The sequence below is a fragment of the Pinus tabuliformis genome, chromosome 8, assembly GCF_031772625.1.
Source record: "Pinus tabuliformis cultivar Carrire ecotype Pingquan chromosome 8, CPIR1, whole genome shotgun sequence".
Taxonomy (NCBI): domain Eukaryota; kingdom Viridiplantae; phylum Streptophyta; class Pinopsida; order Pinales; family Pinaceae; genus Pinus; species Pinus tabuliformis.
Window position 1 is genome coordinate 1988002552 of NC_142294.1, and position 17213 is coordinate 1988019764.

Below are 17213 nucleotides of genomic sequence, written 5' to 3' on the forward strand. Positions count from 1 at the left end.
CAATGCTTCCAATCTGCGCACTAATTCTGAAGTCCACACAATAGGTCTATCGAGTTTACACCTTCCTTGGCTATCTGCTAGCTTCACGATCCACTCGTATAGCTCATTGGGGAAGGATGCGAAAAAAATTTCGTGGATCTCTGTATATAAGTAGCAGTCTAACCACTCTTCCATTGATAATCGCAGATTCCTGTTTTCCTGCACCGTGAACTCATGAATCTTCCTATCCAACCAATCTTCAATTCCTTTCTTTGTCGGATTCCAGTGATACGACATCAAACATCTCCATGCAGATCTCGGTCCTGGCAACGGAACCATTTGTTGGCTTGTTGGGGCCTGACCCAAGTTTGGAGTTAATTAGCCAAACAAATCCCTGTACTACTTGCCCTTTCAGCGATAGTCCGTGGAGTGCAGACTGAGGTCTCACCCGAAGTAGTATGGGAGGGTGCTAGAACGAGATTTCCGCACCCTTGAGATGTCTGAGAGGTTTGACTCGTCCAATTGTTCGTCCCTGCACGTAGGTCACTTCGTGCACTTCCCTCTTCCTCATGCCCTGATACATCGCCTTCATGCAGCCCTAACCACGGGTTGTGGAGCTTCTGTACTACTAGAGCAGTGCTCTACGCTATTACCCGAGATCTTACTTGTCTTCCTATACCCGTTAATTACCCTCGCGTACTTGGATGTTTTACGTTATATATATTTATACAAAACATTCATATGAGTTTGCACAACAAATAAACAATATACTTGCAAATTATATCCAATCATACATTAAACAAGCAAATATACACAGAAATATGGTAAACTTCTCTTTATTGATTCTTCCAATGGTTACAGACTCGACATGCCCTACGCACTGAGCTTCACGGGTCCGTGCACTCAGTTGCAGACTACTAGGCCTCTATGCACTGAGCTGCAGAGTCTTCTTCTACTCTACGACCCAAAGACACACTTTACACTTCGACTCAATCACTTAGACTTGTCATGCTTCCATTCTATTAGTTATGCTCTCTTCTACACTTAGAGCCTCACTTTATTTATGCAATCCCATGATTCGCGGACCATGGGTAGGTCTATTAAACTGACATTACTTTACGAAAACGAGGGCGAACAACCATGTGACTCTATTATGATTTCATGCTCCCCGCCCACAACTTGCAGAGCTTTTACAAAAGGATTTGGTCAAAACTTGGGCTTTAAGCCCCAAAACATGCCTTGGGGGGATTCCATGCCCAACATATGATCAAATATTTCAAATAGTTGATTAAATATTTATTTTTATAATAATATAATTATGACTTTTTTTATTTTTTTATATTTTTATAACTTAATACATTGACCATTTCAAATAAATGATTAGATATTTATTTTTAGAATAATATAATAATATATTGACTTATTCTCTAATCAAATGTTCATAATTTTTAATTAAAATACTTTATTTTTCTAACGGTCATCTTTGGATGCATCTTAAACAAGTTGATAGACTCATTTTTTCACCTTAGGATGAACCACATTATTTGGTTAGAAAAGTCTACACCAACTTGAAATGTATTTTTTGAACCAGATTAGTTTGATAGAAAAGTGGACCACCAACTTAAAATGTAATTAATATGAAATTCATTATCAAAATAAGTTGAAATGTGATTAATATGAAAGACATTATCAAAATTCTTATGGATCACAAAAGTCTAAAATCATGAATAAAATATTATAAGATTTTAAATATAAATCGAGATAAATCTATACTAATTTACAATTAACTCAATAATAAAAAAATTATTTAATAAAATAATTTAACAAATTAAAATTTAATTAAATAATACATTATAATGAGATAGAATCTTAATTAAATTGGAATAAAGTCTGAATCAAACCTATAACTATAATTTCTAAATAACATCATGCATATCCTAATACATAGCCGTCACCAATCAAACTCCCAAAAAAAACTAGAGATGAAAATATTAACTTAAAATTTGAAATTTATTATCAATATTGTCAATCACGAATCTATATATTCAAAATGACATGTCCAACTAAGATATTCTATACATAAATATAAAAGAAACAATTAAAAAACAATAAATAAATCTCTCCACTTTTGTTAAAATCACTAAAAATAATAATATTTATAATTTGGACTTTTATAAATAAATCTCTCCACTTTTGTTAAAATCACTAAAAATAATAGTATTTATAATTTGGACTTTAATAAATAAATCTCTCCACTTTTGTTAAAATCACTAAAAGTAATAATATTTATAATTTGGATTTTTTATATAAGATAATGTTAATGGTAAATTTTATGTGAAATCATTATTTCTTTTAATTAAAATAAATTTTGTAGGTGTAAAAATTTTACTTTGAAATTTTCAAAAATAATCCTTTTATCTGAATTAACTATTTAGATATATTAGTTTTAAAAAAAATTGCAAAATAACCCAAAGATTTTTATTCTACTATTCACCCTTCCGTATAAACAGTACAACGACGATTGGTGTAGGGTTATTGTGTACCAGGGTTAAGTAGAAGTAATGTTCATCCGAATATTTTATGTGCACCACATGTGATTGTTACTGCAACTTGTTTTTTTTGGTTTACGTTTTTCCAGAAATCAGTAACCAACGTTGAATTATTAATTGAATTAAAATTTAGTTTGCATAGCTGCATATATATTCTTTAAATTGAATCTGATAGGGATTGGATTTGGTCAAATAATCTAAGGTCAAGTTTAAAGAAGAATTGTTATATAAATTTGATCTAGTGATGGAATCAAAATTCTAGTTAATAGTTATGGTATTGGACATTTGGTATGGGTTATAAAATTGCATATGGTTAGGAAGTAATTAGAGTTGGGGATTCTCCATTGTATGTAGTCAAAGTTGATTTCGGACAACTCATTTAGTTGGGGTGGGGATGTTGACTAGTTTAGCTGAGTTTTATTTTAAAATAATAATAAATTTATTAATTTTTAGTTTTTTTAATTGAATTAAAGTTTTCTAAATTAAATCATGGTGTACATGATTTAAATAGCTTGTTGTTATATGTATACTTATTGTATTTATTTCTCTAATATTTTTTGAAATAATAACACAAATAACTAGATTTCAAATTTTAAGAAAAATCAAAATTCTTAAAATTTTGGCAGATCATTTAAAATAGATGTTTAAATTAAACCCAAAATACATCCACAGCTAGAGAACAGCAAGATACATACATCCACCGTCAGAGAACCCTAAAGCTGAATGCAAAACAAAAATATGAATATCAATATGAGAAATATATCAATAACTTTAAATCCAATTAAACCATTTCCTTGAGCAGATAGACTGCAGAGGCCAAGGTTGTGGCAATCAACACTGTGATCCATTATTCTATTATACTAAACATGATATCGTCAATCAGGTGAAACTCAAGCTGTGGTCAGCAGATACCCTTCCACAGCCTTAAAAGTGCTGATGGCTGCTTCCTTGATTGGCTCTGTTGGGGGAGTTGCGTTGCCTGCTGGTTCGAACTCAACGTTCCAGCTTAATTTGGAGGAATTGGCATCAGCTCCTGGAATTACCTTCAAGGTCGGCTTGAAGACTTTGAATATGCCCAGAATCTCGCCCTCGATTACTGTATAAGTAAGGGTCATATTAGTTTCGTCCAATGCTTCAATTCTCTCGGATGCATGGGTCGCCCCTTTCGTTCCTGCACCCAATAGAGATTTTTTCTCCCTTATATTCTTGTATATAATTTTAGGAAAAGAACCAGATACATGTAAATCAAAACAATAAGATTTAAATGGTAGGGAAACAGATTCTGAAACCTGTGCTAATTACATGTTTTTCGACATCCAAAACTCAAATTCCAAACTTGAGATTTGTTTCATACCTTCTCCGTATTTAATTTTGATGATGGTGCCGACTTTACCGTCTCCGACCACTTCCATGCTTTTGAAGTGAGAGGGCATTATTTTCGGAAATAAGGTTGCAGAATCCTGAATGGCACCCCACAGTTTCTGAGCAGAAACCTTCAAATCCATCTCTACGCTCACAGATTGCGCCATTTTTTCAGCTCAAAACTTCCCAAAAAGCGGAGCAAAATCAAAATTATGAGTGTTGGAAGAGGTGAGACGTTTGAGGGAGCATATATAGGCGGTGACAGTCCAGAGATTAAGATGGTTGGGCGATTTTAGCTCTACACATGTGAGGAGTTATGATATTTATGGTTGGCTGCATAATACTTAACCCTTCACTAAGTTTGGTGAAGGAACGGGATATAAAATAATAAATTAATATTTCCGATTATTTTTTGTTTTATTTGAAATTGTTTTGAAGCAATGTATAAGTGGTAATTTAATAAATTGACTTCTTGTTTTTGTTTATTTATTTATTTATTTAATGGATAATTTAATAAGACAACGGGATATAAAATAATAAATTAATATTGTTATTATTTTTTATTTTACTTGAAATTGTTCTGAAGCAATGTATAAGTAGTAATTTAATAAATTGACTTTGAATAATTATTATTATTATTATTATTATTATTATTATTTATGGATAATTTAATAAGTTTATTTTTATTTATTTATGGTCTACCTTATTTTATTTGAAATTTGGTTTAAAGTGTGATTATTAAAATTTAATAAGTTTTGATTGATTTTGTTTTGTTTTTCATAAGTTTGAATTGTGAATTTTGTATAGCTTAAATAAATTTATTTTCAATTTGTTAGAATATTGAACGTATTTTTATATTAAAAAAATATTTTAAACAAAAAACAATAATATGCTAAAAAAAATCACCAACTTAGAATAGTAACACTATAATGTTTTTAGGACTTGTGTTTTTTGGCCTGGTTCAACTTACTTTTATCAAAGTAAAAATGTTTTGAGGACTTGTCTTTTTTACAGCTGGTCACAACTCGCGAGGTTTGAGCGAGGGTCACAACTCACGGAGTTTGAACTTCAGCCTTTCGAGTTTGATTTTACAATTTCAATTGTTTCACATTTCTCGGATTAACCAATTGAGCTCCCCCTACTACAAACAGGTCACAACTCGGGGGGTTTGAACCTAGGTCCCTTAGTGAGGGTCACAACTCATAGAGTTTGAACCTCGGTCTTTCGAGTTTGATTTCACAGTTTCAACTCTTTCACATTTCTTGGATTAACCAATTGAGCTTCCCCCTACTACAAACCCCTCGGTCTTTCGAGTTTGATTTCACACTTTCAACTATTTCACATTTCTCGGATTAACCAATTGAGAAACAAACCCCTCGGTCTTTTGAGTTTGATTTCACACTTTCAACTATTTCACATTTCTGGGATTAACCAATTGAGCTGCCACCTACTACGAGGACTAAGTTTTTCTTTTGAAAGGATATAAAATCTTAATATTAAGGATATTTTTTATTTTATTCAAAATTACCCCGATCTTTCAACTATTTCACATTTCTCGAATTAACCAATTGAGCTGCCCCCTACTACGAGGACTAAGTTTTTCTTTTGAAAGGATATAAAATCTTAATATTAAGGATATTTTTTATTTTATTCAAAATTACTTTGGTTTTTCGAGTTTCAACGATTTCCTAGTTTCAACTATTTCACTTTTCTGGGATTAACCAATTGAGTTGCCCCCTAAAGGATATAAAATCTTAATTTTAAGGATATTTTTTATTTTATTCAAAATTGTTTGAGGTAAAAATAACGTGGAGATTTTTGGGTTTTTAAGTGGATATGTTTATTTGATTGAATTTCCTTGAAATTTGGTTCAAAATGTTGTAGTATAAACTCTACCCTAGATATTCTTTATCCCTTCACTTAGTTTAATTGGGAAGGATGATATTGATGTAACTTTAGAGAGTCATTCTTGACTTTGGTGTAAAGTTAATTCCAATCCCTTGCCCCATGGAGCATTCCTTACAAATTGTAAGGGTTTTACGACATAAAGATCTTGTGTGTGTTTATGTGATTCACTTTATATTATGTACATTTTCTTTCTTACTTGTAAAACTAAATAGGCTCAAATACCAATAAGTGTATCTGTAACACCCCTCTGTTGTATGTAACACTTTATTGACCTAAGCTAAGAAAAACTAGGTATGGGGTATAACAATGAAAGTAAATACATACAGATTCAGCTGAAGGGGCACTAGTGAAACCATGTTGATGCTGAGACCCTTCAACACGTTGACTGTAGGCATGTCGACCTCATTTTTTGTCACTAGTGCCCCTTCTGGCAGCACTATGGTATTCATCACCCGAGCGCACAACATTTGTTTTGCTGCCATTATTCTGACTGCGAGGCTGTTCGAAAAGGTACTAGCCTGAGGAGGGCACACCTGTAACTCCTACCACTGCGCTCTGAGGGCCCCCAACACAATCTGGTTCCCCTGCATAAAATTTTGGAGGGCGTCGGAGGTGACATCACACACTCTCTCGCCAATGTCATGTAGATCTCCCTCGGTTAGGGTGATCGAGTGAATAGACAACTTCGATGCCTTGACCTTCTTGTGTGGCCTTATCCACTCGGTCAGGTGTTGGCGCTTCAACTATGTTGACACGATTTGTAGGTATACACCTCCCTCTTCTTCCTCTACTTCTTTCCCATGCGAAGGTGACAGTTGGCCCTTGTGCACCTTCGTGGTTTCCTCCTACGCTGCTATTGTGGCCTTTTCCTGTTCAGTTTTTCTCTGTGCAACATCCTATGTCGCCCGCACTTCAGCTACCACTACCTCCTTCCTTCTCTTTTTTTCCAACTGTGCCATGCATAGTTTGGCCTCCTCTTTCTTCCTCTGTGTTGTCGACTTCTCTATCTCCACAATGTCTGGAGCGCGCCACTCTGGTGGCCATGTCTCCAGTATGTTAAAGATTACATCGTCCATGGCTACAAAGGGTAGCTCTCTCCATTTCTTGGCCGGGTCCTTGCGCGCTTTGATGTATATGTTGTGGATGTCTGCTTTAAATTCCGCAAAACTTTGCAGGCTATTGTAGACACTGGGTTACAACTGCGGCTTGCGGTTCATCCCCTTTCTGAGGTTCATCTCCATGAACACCTAGAATATCTTACTGTTGCGGATCCTTTTTGCATCCTTTGTGGCCCAAAGCATAGCGTACTTTGCGGCCTTTGGAAAATCCTTGTCAATTGTGGGGAATTGACTATCTTCTGGCAATTCCCTTGCCACAAGTACTATGGACAACAGAAGCCATGCTTAATGGAACACTTTTCACTGTTCTTGAGCTTCGCGACAATTCTCCAAGAATTCCTTGCAGAGGAACTCGGACTAGTTAAATTGGGCCCCCTCTGCGCACTGTTCCAAAAGTGCTACCACTAACGTGGGTACCTCGTCCGCGCGGAACTTGCGCATAACCTTACCAGCCAGTATTTGGGTCGCCAATTTCACTGCTTTGTCATTGGTGTTGGATATGGCGTAGCCCCTTTTCTTCTTCGCCAGCTTGTATTTCTTTTTCATGGCCTCTGCGATGGCCAAGTAACTCCTCTTCCCCTCCGAGATGTCTACGGGGTCCTATCCTTTGCATGGAAGCGGGGTAATGTGGTGAATCAAGTCTTACGTGATGGGGATGGGCTCCTCCAGCCACAAACACCCATCATGCACTAGGAAGAGCAGTTGCCTGATGATGAAAATTGTTATTGGGGCGCAGTGGAAATTAGGCACCCAGAGAAGGTTAAGTAGCCTGGCCTTTTCCACTCCTTGCAACCACTTTCACAGCTCTAATTCTCTAACCCCCACTACGGGTTCTGCTTGGGCTTCATGAGGTGCGAAGTCTCAAGGTGAGTGAACTTCTCGTGGTCAGCGAGGTCGCAATCTTCAAATTTTAAGCTTGGCACCCATCCCAAGTGCGTGCCCTCAAAAATGATGTTGTCTAGGAGGAGCGGGGTCTGGAGTGAGCTCTTGGTCCTGTCAAGGTCCTTGGGCACTTTAGCCTTCCCTTTCCATGGGGGGACATAGGTAGGCAACTTTGTCAGAGGGCGGGCAAGCTCAGTTTCCTCCTCTATGCCTTCATCTTTGTCTTCTTCAATGATAAGTTCCTCCAAGATTTCTTCTTCCTCATCAGCTTTTATGGTAACAGCTTTCCCCTTCTCCTCTATCGACATCTTGGTACATAGTGGGTTTTGTGGGGACACACGTACGGGAACCATCGCTTGTTTGTCCTTTTTTGGTCTTGACGTGCGCGGTGATTTCAGTATTTTGGCCACAATCCTGGTGTCTTCCGGAGCATCCCCTAGAGTCAGGGCCTGCATGACCTATTCGGAGGTCATCTCTGTTATTTCAATAACTTCCTCAGCTGCTACCATCGTGTCCGTCCAGAAATCTATCACTCGCAAACTCAGGGGCTCAATCAACACTCAGTGCAAAACAAATAGGGCTCTGCTCAATAGCTCAATTCACAAATGACCAAGTGTTGTTTGCTGGGTAGGCCTTTGTAATTTATAGCGCTTTTTGAATTTGAATTCGACCGCTCCCCCCAAATCTGGTTCATTAATTCTCTCTTGGCAGCAGATTTTCCCAAATCTTGCCCATAAATCGAATCTTAAATGCCTACTACCTGCTCCATTTAATCTCAAGTCAAGCATCCCATCATGAATAGTGACTTCAATGATCACTTTCTGGCCAACCCACGCAACAGTGCAGCCCCCCGTGCGCGGTCGCAGACCTTGTGACTCTTTGATTCTGTGCGCAGCTCCAACATCGCGCAGCCCCTGCACATAATAGTTTATAGTCCCGTACTTCCTTTGAACTACCTAGAGCACTGAGACTGTACTTCCCTCAGCTAGTCAGGTGGTCGCCCCACCTGTATAGAGTTTCATCTTGTTATCCATCACTTTTCTTGGAAAATACCCAGCTTTTATTGTTACAGGCAGCGTCCCGTACTTTAACATCTGCAATGCGCCACCCTCATTGATTCGCTTAGTAATGTGTGGTCTAAGCCAAGGCATCAGATTGATCAATTCGCGGTGATAGTCCTCAAACTTTTCAGCGTGATCGTGCACATCCTATCTTATCACCCTGGTCTTTTTATCGAGAAAATCTTCCTTTATCTCATCCTCCAGCTTCTTGACTTCCACGTCTACCAGAGCGCTTTTCTTCCTTAATCGCACCCTTTCTTTCTCAAGTTCTTGGAGCCTAAAATTTCCCTGTTGGATTTCTTCTTCCAAGGTCCATGCATTTTCATATCTACCGGTGCTATCATGTGCGGTCTAAGCGTTCGCTCTACACTCCAACCTTGGCATTTCCTGCGTGGTCAAGTTCTTGCACACGGTCATATAAGCCCATAGAACCGCTGGTATGCGTAGGTCCTAGTGAGTCCGCTTCGCATTGCGGACCTTATTGAGCGCTTTGCGTACTTTTTTAGAGGCTTCTCCATGGATATCCTTCTGTGCACTTGGTCTTTCCATACTCGGTGGTCCCAACCAGAGGGGTCGTTCACGCCATTTCCTTGCCCACACCTGCTTACTAACCATGTCTCCTACCATGAGGACTGTGTGCATCTGTGTAGGTTTCACACCATATGCTTGTATCCACCTAGATAGGTGGGTGCGCGGACCATTTCTTCCAGCAATCTTGTATGTTAATCGCAATCTAAGGATTCATAAAATGGTATGCGCATCATCCTTCTGCATTCGCGCTAATCCTAGAAACTTCTTTGGTGCATAGCCCACTACCTCATGGGCGTAGATCGCAATACCCATTTCAGAGTATCGAAGCATTTATGTTCCGACATTTCTCTTTCAAATTTGCTTAGGAAGTCATTCACCTCTCTTAACCCATCATATGTAGGAAGATCTCTTACCTATGTTGCTATGCAGTGCAATAATCTCGTCATCATGTTACAGTTGAGCGTGGTTACCTCTTGTAACCGATTCTGCCATCATTTTATCTCCTCATTAGAATCTAATGTGCAGGAGCTTTCACGCTCCCATGAGATTCGACCATCCACAGTTGGATTTACCCAATCTTGCTCCCACGTGGTTATCTTGTAGATGCAGTCTAGATCATCGTCGTTGTCATAGTCGCGCATTGGGTCTATGTAGCGCGATCCTTCTGCAGGGTCTAAAGGTACAACTACGCGTAGAGACTTTTTCTCAAAAATCATCTTGCGCTTCTTCAGATTTATCACTCCATTCATGTCAGTGGCCCAATCTATTCCCAATAGCGCGAGGTAGGGATTGTTGTCATCAACAATCTCTATCACTTTGAAATCTGCTAGCGCGCTTGCTCCTTCGATATCTACTGTGATTCCCTTGCAATATCACCATAGGTAGGGTCTTTTGTTGGTTCACCATTCACAGTTGGATAGGAGACCATTGCAACGCAGGCCTGTCCATGCGCTCCCATGTCTGCTTTGGCAGGATGTTCACGTCTGATCCTAGATCCGGAATCACTAGGTCCATGTCATATTCCCCAATCTGCGCGGTCAATATCATCTCCCTTCCTGTTCACATTGTGTGATTCCCGAGCTTCTGGACTACATGCGGTTCTCTTGGCACGGTCCCATCAAATCTATTTATGAGTTCTTGTAGCCCCTTTACAGCCTTGCTGTCACGCAGCAGTTTCATGCATGTCTCCAAGAACGTAGTGAGCATCGATGGGTCCATTTCCAGCTCCAGTCTATCTTTACTTGCTGAAGTGGAGGCATCATCGAAGCTCCTCTTAACTTCCATGAAGGTCTCCTTAGTGCACTCCAAATCAATTTTTGGTTCCTTCGTTGGAGCCTTACGAACCTAAGTAATTTCTTCAGGCTACTTGCCTTTGTCATCCCCTGTCGTAATTCCACTCCGAAGCACGATATTTACATTAGGGTCTTCCTCACTTGACTCAAACCTCATCATTTGTAGGTTCTGAGTCAGGGGAGGTTGGAGTGCTCCTTTATCGCACAACCTCGCTATCAGTGTGGGACAATCCTCCATCTCATGGTCAAACAACATACAATACTATCATGATGGTCACGTTGGATTCATACAATCGCAGGCATAATGCCCTAGCCCTCCGCAATTGTAACATATCAGTTGTCTGCAACCTCTTCCTGGCCCCCCTCCACCTCATCCTTGTTCGGGCCCCTGAAATCCTGTGCGTGTCGTTCCTGCATTTTGATCGAGGGGCCGTGTTTCATCCTGAAATTTGTAGGTAGGAGTTCGATCCATCATGAGCTCATAACTTCTACAAGTGTGCTCACCATGTCCTGTTGACCTACAGAAATGACAAAACAATTGCTGTGAATTCTGTGTATACTTTTGTAATAGATGGTAGTTATCTGTAGCATGCTTTCCTTCTATATGACAAATCGCGCACCATAGTGCAGGCACCGCACTCGGTCCTGCTTGTGCCTCTGGTCTCAATGGCATTGGCCCTCCTCCCACAAGGTAATTCATGAACACCAGGCAATGGTCCTTGTCGTGCCCCTGGCACTTTCATTTTATGCACCATACCTCATTGCGCATCTCCAGGCGAGTTCTCTTGTCTTGTTTCAAACTCTGCATCTCAAAGCACAAGTTTTTTAACTGCGCGTGAATCTGCTGAACTCTGAGGTTGGGATCTTGTATCGAGGTCTTGTGCAATCTCATCGCAACCTCCAAGGCCTCACCCTGAGTGGTTAGCCTTTGTTGTGACAGCGCATTCCATAGATGCGGCGTTAACGATGCTAGAAACCATTCGCGATGTTGCCCATTTGCTAATGTCATGTTAGCTTCACGAATTGTGCACTTCAGCCTTTGATCCAACTCCCAAGTGGTCTCGCCTGGTAGAATTGTGATTTCCTTGAACCCAATGATCGATTGTGCCTTTGAATTTGGCCTGTTAAATTCTTAGTTTAGCGTAGCTTGGATATCCGCGATCCCCGCATTCAGATTGTCATTGCAATGCTTAATGTACCAAGTCAGTGCGCAATCCTTGAGAGTGCTAACCAATGTTGCCTTCTTTATATTATCATCCGTGACTCCTTGTGCTTCTCATATAACTTTTATCATGAACCAAAACTGGTCTGGATCTTCATTCCCTACTCCATTGAACACTGTTAGCTTTATTGTGCTCACCATACTGCTTCACGGTGGTGGCTAAGGTTGTATGGGAGAAAATGGTAGTGAAGATGGTGAAACTAGCGATGGTGTGGGTGGGGGCGGTATGCGTGAAATTCTCTGTCTTATCAAATTGATCGCACTTCTTGGCGAGACCTTTGCGAACTCTTCTTCTCCCCCTCACGGAGGTGAAATCAAGGGGCTAGTTTCTAGTTCTATGCTACCTTCGTTTCTGTAGATTCTCCCACTTTGTGTAGCCGCAAACATCAATTTATTCGCATAACCCATTTTTCACACAATAGCATTTTAATCCAAGTGTTCAAAGATTTAACGTACTTACTTGAGGGTCCTTTAAGGAAGCGTCATTCTGCCTTGCTATAACTGACTGAAGTATCTACTGTGAATTCGGTGATGAATCCTCCTATGATTTGATCGAGCTAGTGATTGACAACGCGCATGATATTATCTTCCGATGCTTCCAATTTGCACACTAATTCTGAAGTCCACACAATAGGTCTATCGAGTTTACACCTTCATTGGCTATCTACTAGCTTCGCGATCCACTCATATAGCTCAATGGGGAAGGATGTGAAGAAAATTTCGTGGATCTCTGTATATAAGTAGCAGTCTAACCACTCTTCCTTTGATAGTTGCGGATTCCTGTTTTCCTGTGCCGCGAACTTGTGAATATTTTTGTTCAACCAATCTTCAATTCCTTTCTTTGTCGGATTCCAGTGGTACGACATCAGACATCTCTATGCAGATCCTGGTTCTGGCAACAAAACCATTTGTTGGCTTATTGGGGCTTGACCCAGGTTTGGAGTTAATTAGCTAAGCAAATCCTTCTACTACTTGCGCTTTCGGAAATAGTCGGTGGAGCGCAGACTGAGGTCTCACCCGAAGTAGTATGGGAGGGTGCTGGAACCAGGTTTCCGCACCTTTGAGATGTCTAAGAGGTTCGACTTGTCCAACTGTTTGTCCCTGCGTGCGAATCACTTCGCGCACTTCCCTCTTCCTCACGCCCTCATACATCGCCTTCGTGTAACCCTAACCAGGGGCTGTAGAGCTTCCGTGCTGCTAGAGCAGCGCTCTACGCTATTACCTGAGATCTTACTTATCTTCCTATACCAGTTAATTATGTTCGCGTACTTGGATATTTTACATTATATTTATTTATACAAAACATTCATATGAGTTCACGTAACAAATAAACAGTATACTTACAAACTATACCCAATCATACATTAAATAAGAAAATATACAGAAATATGGTAAACTTCTCTTTATTGATTCTTCCAATGATTACAGACTCGACCTGCCGTGCGCACTAAGCTTCAGGGGTCCGCGCACTCAGTTGCGGACTACTGGGCCTCTGCGCACTAAGCTGCAGAGTCTTCTCCTACTCTACGACACAAAGACACACTTTACACTTTGACTCAATCACTTAGACTTATCATGCTTCCATTCTATTAGTTGTGCTCTCTTCTACACTTAGAGCCTCGCTCTATTTATACAATCCCATGGTCTGCGGACCATGGGTAGGTCTATTAAGCCGACATTACTTTACAAAAACGAGGGCGAACAACCCTGTGACTCTATTATGATTTCGCACTTCGCACCCACAATTCGCAAAGCTTTTACAAAAGGATTTGGTAAAAACTTGGGCTTTAAGCCCCAAAACATGCCTTGGGGGGATTCCATGCCCAACATATGATCAAATATTTCTAATAGTTGATTAAATATTTATTTTTATAGTAATATAATTATGCTTTGTTTTATTTTTATTTTTATTTTTATAACTTAATACATTGACCATTTCAAATAAATGATTAGATATTTATTTTTAGAATAATATAATAATATATTGACTTATTCTCTAATCAAATGTTCATAATTTTTAATTAAAATATTTTATTTTTTTAATGGTCATGTTTGGATGCATCTTAAACAAGTTGATAGACTCATTTTTTCACCTTAGGATGAACCACATTAGTTGGTTAAAAAAGTGGACCACCAACTTGAAATGTATTTAATAGGAAAGGCATTATGAAAATGAGTTGAAATGTGATTAATATAAAAGACATTATCAAAATTCTTATGGATCACAAAAATCTAAAATCATAAATAAAATATCATGAGATTTTAAATATAAATCTAGATACATCTATACTAATTTACAATTAACTTAATAATAAAAAAATAATTTAATAAATTTAAATTTAAATGAATAATTAACTAGATTATAATAAATTAATTTAACAATTATAAATTTAATTAAATAATACATTATAATAGGATAGAATCTTAATTAAATTGGAATAAAGTATAAATCAAACCTTTAACTATAATTTCTAAGTAACATCATACATGTCCTAACACGTAGCCATCACCAATCAATCTCCCAAAGAAAAAATATTAACTTAAAATTTAAAATTTATTATCAATATTGTGAATTACATCTATATATTCAAAATGATATATATATATATATATATATATATATATATATAAAACAATTAAAAAACCAATAAATAAATCTGTCTGCTTTTGTTAAAATCACTAAAAAATAATAATATTTAAATACAAAATATATAAAATATTATTTTGAATTTAATTAAAATAAATTTTGTATATGTAAAAAAATTTACTTCGAAATTTTCAAAAATAATCATTTTATATAAATTAACTATTTAGATATATTAGTTTTAAAAAAAATTGCAAAATAACCCAAAGATTTTCATTCTACTATTCACCCTTCCGTATAAACAGTACAATGACGATTGGTGTAGGGTTATTTTGTACCAGGGTTAAGTAGAAGTAATGTTCTTCCGAATATTTTATGTGCAGCACATGTGATTGTTACTGCAACTTGTTTTTTTTGGTTTTACCTTTTTTCCAGAAATCAGTAACCAACGTTAAATTATTGATTTGAATTAAAATTTAGTTTGCAAGTTGCATATATATTCTTTAAATTGAATTTGATAGGGATTGGAAAAATCAGTAACCAACGTTAAATTATTGATTTGAATTAAAATTTAGTTTGCAAGTTGCATATATATTCTTTAAATTGAATTTGATAGGGATTGGATTTGGTCAAATAATCTAAAGTCAAGTTTAAAGGAGAATTGTTATATAAATTTGATAAATTCTAGTTAATAGTTATGGTGTTGGGCATTTGGTATTGGTTATTTATGCGATTGAGTTTATAAAATTGCATGTGGTTAGGTAGTAATTAGAGTTGGGGATTCTCCATTGTATGTAGTCAGAGTTGACTTGGGACAACTCACTTACTTTGCGTGAGGATGTTGAGTGGCTAAGCTGAGTTTTATTTTAAAATAATAATAAATTTATTATTTTTTGATTTTTTCTAATTGAATAAATAGTTTCATGTTTTGAATAACTTGCTGTTATGGGTATACTTATTATATTTATTTTTGGAATATTTTTTAAATAATAACACAAATAACTAGATTTCAAATTTTAGTTGACTCCAAAAGTTATATAACACAGGAAAAAAACCAAAATTCTAAAAAATTCAAAATTCTTAAAAATTTGGCAGATCATTTAAAATAGATAGTTAAATTAAACCCAAAATACATCCACAGCCAGAGAACAGCAAGATACATACATCCACCGTCAGAGAACCCTAAAACTGAATGCAAAACAAAAATGTGAATATCAATATGAGAAATATATTGATAACTTTCAATCCAATTAAACCATTTCCTTGTGGCAATCAACACTGTGATCCATTATTCTATATACTAAACATGATATCGTCCATGTGAAACTCAAGCTGTGGTCAGCAGATATCCTTCCACAGCCTTAAACTTGTTGATGGCTGCTTCCTTGATTGGCTCTGTTGGGGGGGGGTTGCGTTGCCTGCTGGTTCGAACTCAACGTTCCAGCTTAATTTGGAGGAATTGGCATCAGCTCCTGGAATTACCTTCAAGGTCGGCTTGAAGACCTTGAATATGCTCAGAATCTCGCCCTCGATTACACTATAAGTAAGGGTCATATTAGTTTCGTCCAATGCTTCAATTCTCTCGGATGCATGGGTTGCCCCTTTCGTTCCTGCACCCAATAGAGATTTTTTCTCCCTTATATTCTTGTATATAATTTTGGGAAAAGAACCAGATACATGTAAATCAAAAGAATAAGATTTAAAATAAATTTAAGTGGATTGTAGATTTCGAATATATTTTGAAATGTACTGTATAGGAATATAGTGATATATTTTCAAAATCTAAATTTCTATATGTTAGCAAAATTTATGATTAAGTTAAGCAAATTTTAAATATACAAAATTATTGGATTTTCATACTTATTTTATTTCTAATCTATTATATGGACTAATTGTCACAATGGAATTTACCCTAAGACTTTTCAAAAAGTAATGATAATGATTTTGAAGTTTCTTAAACCGGTGGGTTTTGGTATAACCACAAACTTTTTCATAGTATCTTAGCCTTAGCCCAGGTTAGACTCTCAAATTTGAGCTCGAGGAGATTTGGATTTTCACACTCAGGGATCAACTAACCCTAATCTGAAATCCACTTTAAAACCTCTCAAAATAATAATAATGATTTGAGAAATTTATTAAGCTTATGGATTTTAATATAATGACCCACATTTTCAAAAACATATATTCTACCCTACATAACATAAATGTAAAATACTAAACATATATTCTACTATGGATAACATAGCTGTATTGATTTAATATTCTCTGCGTTCTCTCAAAAATCATCAACTCCACAACCATCCACCTTTAAATTAAAGAAAAAAACACTACTTCCAGACACCCCACTGCCTACTGACATAACCAATAGTAAAATGGCAGAAACATCACAAAACATTTATAACAGAGAGATGTAAATGGTAGTGAAACAGATTCTGAAACCTGTGCCCACAGTTTCTGAGCAGAAACCTTCAAATCCATCTCCACGCTCACAGATTGCGTCATTTTTTCAGCTCAAGCCTGGCCAAAAAGCGGAGCAAAATCAAAATTATGAGTGTTCGGAAGAGGTGAGAGGTTTGAAGGAGCATATATAGGCGGTGACAGTCCAGAGATTAAGATGGTTGGTTGGCTGCATAATACTTCTTAACCCTTCACTAAGTTTGGTGAAGGAAAGGGATATAAAATAATAAATTAATATTGCGATTATTTTTTATTTTATTTGAAATTG

General features: G+C 37.2%; 1 protein-coding gene and 1 pseudogene across 1 annotated transcript; both read right to left on the minus strand.

Annotated features, from left to right (window-relative positions):
• Nucleotides 1–3321: 3321 nt before the first annotated feature.
• LOC149244415 (MLP-like protein 423) lies at nucleotides 3322–4121 on the minus strand. Its single transcript, XM_089368002.1, has 2 exons — nucleotides 3883–4121; nucleotides 3322–3699 (listed from the first exon to the last, which is right to left on the minus strand). Exons 1-2 carry the CDS (start codon nucleotides 4055–4057, stop codon nucleotides 3419–3421), a joined length of 456 nt encoding a protein of 151 aa, XP_089224128.1. The 5' UTR covers nucleotides 4058–4121; the 3' UTR covers nucleotides 3322–3418.
• An 11694-nt stretch (nucleotides 4122–15815) lies between these two features.
• LOC149244416 (MLP-like protein 423) lies at nucleotides 15816–16990 on the minus strand (annotated as a pseudogene).
• Between the last annotated feature and the right edge of the window lie 223 nt (nucleotides 16991–17213).

Bases quoted from the DNA above. Each gene is read 5' to 3' on its own strand.
- LOC149244415 (XM_089368002.1), bottom strand. From the start codon at position 4,057: ATGGCGCAATCTGTGAGCGTAGAGATGGATTTGAAGGTTTCTGCTCAG. The intron at 3,700-3,882 runs GTATGAAACAAA...TATTGGGTGCAG, and splicing joins CAAAATTAAATACGGAGAAG to GAACGAAAGGGGCGACCCAT.